The sequence below is a fragment of the Gracilinanus agilis genome, chromosome 3, assembly GCF_016433145.1.
Source record: "Gracilinanus agilis isolate LMUSP501 chromosome 3, AgileGrace, whole genome shotgun sequence".
Classification (NCBI taxonomy): Eukaryota; Metazoa; Chordata; class Mammalia; order Didelphimorphia; family Didelphidae; genus Gracilinanus; species Gracilinanus agilis.
Genome location: NC_058132.1, coordinates 530,307,600 through 530,313,599, shown reverse-complemented (window position 1 = coordinate 530,313,599; position 6,000 = coordinate 530,307,600). Strand labels below are relative to the sequence as shown.

General features: G+C 32.0%; 1 protein-coding gene across 1 annotated transcript in view; it reads right to left on the bottom strand.

Annotated features, from left to right (window-relative positions):
• The window catches only part of ABCC4 (ATP binding cassette subfamily C member 4), a 288,067-nt gene that overhangs the window by 197,534 nt on the left and 84,533 nt on the right, over positions 1-6,000 (bottom strand). Inside the window, exons 7-9 of the mRNA XM_044669348.1 lie at positions 5,380-5,505; positions 4,523-4,772; positions 2,703-2,804 (exon numbers count right to left, since the gene is read on the bottom strand). Coding sequence (XP_044525283.1) covers positions 2,703-2,804; positions 4,523-4,772; positions 5,380-5,505 — 478 coding nt within the window. The remainder of the gene's footprint in view (positions 1-2,702; positions 2,805-4,522; positions 4,773-5,379; positions 5,506-6,000) is intronic.

Here is a 6,000-nt window from a genome sequence, read left to right as displayed (position 1 = left end):
AATCCATTTACAGAATATTTCTCTGTGATTTAAATTAAATATTTCAAGCATTTGTGCATTTAATATTAGTAGCTACCTATCTTCTTTTATTAACTTCCCACATGCATCTAGATTCTCTTGAGGCTCATCAATACCTAACAAGCCAAATCCCTTAAAGAAAGGGATTGCTACATAATACTTCTCATGCCTACATTACAGGATTATTTCTGAGAAAGCTCTTTGTAAAAGTTCCAAAATGGTACAAGTTGTTCTCTTTTTAAAAATAACAATAATAATGTATTCTTACATTAATTATTATACATTATATAAAATAGTATAATTATATTATTAGAAAAATATTATTAATAATAATAATAACAACCACCAGAGTGGTTACATGAATTCTAATTTTTCCCCCCAAAGCCTCCTATCTCAACTATTTCCACTAGATGGCAGCATCAGAACATTTTAAAATTCTGCTTCTCAAATGACTACAAATTTTTTTAACTCCATAAGTTTTATAATATAAGCTTAAGTTTTATTTATATAATTATAATTCTATAACATTATAGAATACTAATATAATGCTACAGAATTATAATTCTAAAATACTAAGTGCCTTACTTGCTAATCATAAATAAATACCCACAACTGGGCTTTAGTTAGTAAAATGGAAAGTTAGGATGCATAAAAGAAATCTGATAAGGCAACCTGGATATAAATAAGGACCTGGGTTCAAATCCCACCTCCCCTATTTATATGACCTGTGGGCCTCAATTTCTTCATCTGTGAAATAAAGGAACTGGATTAGATGTCTTCTAGATCTTTTATTCTAAGCATTACTTTCCAGGATCCCAAACAACAATCCCCTTTTCATCTATATCACTGGTAGTGTCTGTCCATGACAAACAACTAGCTATAAACAGGCATTCTGTAATAATGGAAAATGTATAGAGTGGACATGATAAACCAGCACCTGGATCCCTGATGTCATTCCACTATATTACATTGTCCCACATAGCATGATGTTTCTCAAAATAATGGGAACACATCTGGGTTTCCCATCCTAACTATGCTATCCTATTCTAACTTTGCTTTCTTTCCTAAAATGAATTTATGAATGAGATCACAGGCTCAGTCAACAGAGCAAATGCTAAAGAAAAATCTGATAATTTGTAATGAAGTTCTTGGGAAAAGTTTAAGTCAAATTAATTAACTGTATTGTTTTCTCTGGTACAAAGACATTTCCCTGGAATATTGTGATATGGATAAACCTAGATTATTGTTTTATCCATCTAAGAAGTTCTTAAACTTGGAGCCTCTCGACTTCTTTAGAAATATTTTTATAACTATTTCAATACAGTGGGTTTCCTTTGTAATCAGATTTCATTTTATTCATTTAAAAAACATTATTCTGAAGAGATTTGTAGATTTCACCAGATGGATAGAGGTATCCAAGATATTGTTACAAACTTCCAGTTTAAGTGAACACCATTCACACAGAGTAGCCTTTTAGAATCGAATTCTCTCACATATATTTAATAATTTGAAATCAAAATGTCAGATCATGGCTTTTAAGAATTTCAAAACCTACGTGTGTGTGAAAATGAGGACTTACCTAATCTGTGAATAGTACCTTTCCTTGTGTCATTTTGTCTATAAGTGTGCAAGTTGATAGAACATATAACCCAAATGAGAGCAGGGACTGTCTTAAAGAGATGGGGAAGGATCCCCATCATCAAAGGATAAAAGCTACATACTTAGCAATATTTAATAAATACTTGTTTAGTTGTTTTAAATCAACTGATATTCAATTAACTAACTAATTGATATTTAATAGCTACTATAACATTATGGTATATAATATATCATTATACTATATAACATATATTACTACATATAATAATCAAAATACTATATAATCTATAAACTATATACTAAATATATCATTATACTATATAATAATACTTGTAACCTTAACTTTTCTAAATTAAATTAAAATATTAAATACTATATAATATATATAACATATACAATTATAAACTATATAACATATATAATTATAAGCCATATACTAAACATATTATGCCATATAATACATACTATACTATATAAATCTTATAAACTTAAGTTTCTTAAATTAAATATTATATATCATCTTATACTCTATAATCTTAACTCTAAACTTAGACTCCTGTGTCTGATAGGGAACAATATGCAAAATATCATACCTCTTGGTTAACTCTGTGTGGCGTATTCAGAGACCTAGAGCTTAAAATCCCTAATTAGCTGTGAGACGTGGGATGGGTTACTTAAACCCTCCTTTTTTCTCAGCTATAAAATGAGAGAGTTGCACTAGATCATTTCTCAGGTCTCTTCCAACTTTAAATTGTAAGATATAAAAACTTCAATAATCCATTATTTACTAGTCATCATCTACACGAGTTCTAGAACTCAGGTAAGACTTGGCATTAAGTTTTTCTCCACCTTGACTTTAAGAAAGCATGGCTATGTCAATTGGCCTGAAAATTACTTTCCACTCACTAAAACTGGGCTGGGGGCTTGGGGAAAGAGAAGGGAGATGAATATATTCTGAGACATACTTCGAAGCAAAAATTCAACACTGTTAGAACTTAAGTCTATAGGGAAATTATCAAAATTCAAAATGAAATTAATCCATATTCTTGAATCCAAAAGGTTTATTTCTGCTTTACATCCATTACCTTATCCCAATAACTGGTAAAGTCTTGAACATGAACCAGAGCTTTTTCATCCTTTTGTGGTTGTATACCAGACGGGTGTACTTCATCAAGTATTAAGAATTCCTAGAGGAAAAGAAAAACAGGAATTTTCCCAACATGTAAAAACAAAGCAAGGAAAAATAAAATTATATTTCTAGAGTCAATCACAAAAAAAATAAATTTTCACAGAATTAATGAATTTCATGAATCATAGATGATGCCAAAATCTGGGCCAGTACTTTAAGTATACTATACAATTTCCAGAGAGTGTACATTTTTATGAATTTAATCTATTACTACCAGGAACATCTTACCTTTCTACAAAGATATCATGTCTAGAAATGTTTTTTTTTGTATCATTCTGATTTTAAAATGTTAAAGTTTTCACCAGCATGAAAAAATTCCTCCATATCCAAACATTATTAAAATTTAGAAGTAAGTTGTAATGTTAGCTTCATGTTTTGAAAAATAATACACTGAAGGTGGTATGTAATGTTTAAAATCTATACAGAAATACAAACAAAATGCAAAAAACCGAACAAACAAAAATATTGTGCTGAATACATTAATAATAAATTCAATTTCATCCTTGATTCAATGGAAAGCTAGAAATCAATTAGAGGGTAGGAGAAAAAGTAAGAAGTCCTTCTTTCCATAATGCCCTAAGATTTTTTTAAGCATTTTCCTTACACCAATCTCATTAGCTCCTCCAATAACTCCAATGAGGTAGGTGCTATTACCATTCCCATTTTACATGAGAGGAGGGTGAGTATTTTTGTCTGAGTGTCAAACAACTATTAAAGGTCTACGGTAGGAGACTGAGGCTTGATTGATTCTGAGCACTCTGGCTACTAGGTCATGCAGTTTTTCAAGAACAGTTGAGGGAATGAGTCTGAAAAGGGGACAAATGCTCCCCCCATGCCCAACACCAAAAAGGAAGAGAAGGCTAGGTGAAAATATGGATCCTCTCCTCTGGTGAGGATTATAGGACCATCCACCTCAAGCTGGAAGGGTTCCCTTTTATTTTACAGATAAAGAAACTGTAAAGCTTTCACACATTCATTCAACAATTATTACAAAGTGCCCCTTATGTGCAAGGCATCATGCCAGGCACTACACTCATCATCCATTTGGCAAAGGAAAAAACTGACGTTCAGAGTGGTTAAAGGAGATTTGTATAATGAAATATATTTATATGTTGAAATTTATATGTTGAAAATGAAAATGAAAAGTCACAAAAATCTACTCAGAAGGGAGACCTTCAGAAGCTTATTCAGAGTTTATTTGTCTCTTCTTGGATATTTTTCCCAAAGACTGAAGCAAAATCAGCATCAGAAGTAGAATTGGGGGAAGGAGTGAGCTGAAAAAATGTGACTGACTAAAAAATAGGCAAGAAGAGAAAGCTAATAGCCTGACAGCAAAGAAAATAATCCTAAAAGACAGGCATGAGAGTTCAAGCTTCATAAATCAGCAAAACATAACTCATTAACCATTCTTATGGTACAACATTGATTTCTGTAATGATGATAAACAGTCATCAAGAAATAAAATTCTATACTGTACATTCTGCTTAAGAGGGCAAAAAATGTGTATGATATATCTGAGAAAGCTTTCCATTAAAAATGGCAAATTTTTTAATTCAAAAATCAGTTTTGGAATAAAGTGGGATAAATTTTCTCTCTCTAGAAAGCTGGCTTCTGTAAAGTACCATATTCACAATGATTGTGTTATCTGTGAGATTCTATGACATTTAAAAAGTAAATTACAAATTCAGAAAAATTAGGAGGAAGGATTCACTAAACCTTGATTCTCTTTATGCTGATACGAGCTTCGGACATTTTCTCGATGGCCGCGGGAAAGAACAGTGTAACCGTCAATCTCACTGCACCATACAATGTCACGGCAACAAACACCCGACTGGCTGTGATAACATTTCCAAGGAGTACATAGGTGGTAAAAGTCACAAATACTATTATTTTGCTTGCAACAAAGAAGGAGGCCAGATTTATCCCTCTGAGATAGGAGCTTTTAAGAATCTTGGAAATTTCCTTCCTGAAAGAGAGAGTAAAACATAGCTCATCAATAAATACTGATACTGAGGCAAGTATGTTTTTGTAGGTGGTACTTTGGTGGACTGAACATAAAGCAGGCTAAACAAATAATTGCTTACTTGTAGAAGATATCAAGCTAAAACAAATATAAGGAACTGTGAACAAGCACTCAGTTTATGCATAAAATCAAGTATTTGCTTATTCTGTCAGGAAATTTCATGAGGTGATGGATAAAATGGAAGGAGTAGAAATTTAATTATTTCCTATTTAACTTTGCCAAAATGGAAATTTCACATGAAATTTCACAGATTGGTCATATTTCTTATCTTCTTTTTTAAGATATTTAACTCCCAAATTAGTCTTTTCAAAGATGCAAAAAGATGAGTTCATCCTTTTACTTGGGACCCTACAGTATGCGACTGATTTTAATGTCAGCTGGAGAGTAGGGGGTGTTAAGAAGAAAAATTTGAAGAATATAAGAAAACTAATTTAGCCAGTTCTTATAAACCTCTTAAAACTAGGTACAGTAAGAGGAGTAATTTAAAAAGCACTAACATATGAAAATGCAATCATTGAATAGAAAGCAATACATAGCATGCACAACTTACCTTCTGAGATGTGCAATGAGATCTGCAAAAGGCTTTTCCCAGGCATACATTTTTATTATTCTTATGCCCATTATAACTTCATTCATGGTTCTAATTCTGATGTCTGTGAAAGCAGCAGTCTGGCTCCTGACAGACAGAAAGAAAACAGGAATTACTCTCTATGGTATCCATGCCTACCTTGCAATACTGCCACCATTAATGGGCAGACGAAAGTCCAAATGCAAGACAAGATCATTCTGCTCATCCCCTAACACAAATGCCAAAGACATGAATGGCTGGCACCCACTCATGGTTTAAGGGGAGCCCAACTATAAAAAGCCACACAGATTGTTTCTTGGATCTCTGCTATTCAAAACTGTAAATGACACAAAGCTAGGAAAAATTAATAACATATTGGATGAGAAAGTCAGAATCCAAATTGCTTTGCTAAACTTAAACAAGAGATCAACACTAATAAGGCATTATTATTGTTGTTATTATTATTATAAGGTGAAAAAATAGGGATAAATTAAAGATCTATACTTGGGTTTGATCAACTGTATAAATATGTGCTATAGGAGACATTAACAAACAAAAGCACATGGAGAAAAGAGTTTTTTATTTTCTTACAACCAAATTTAA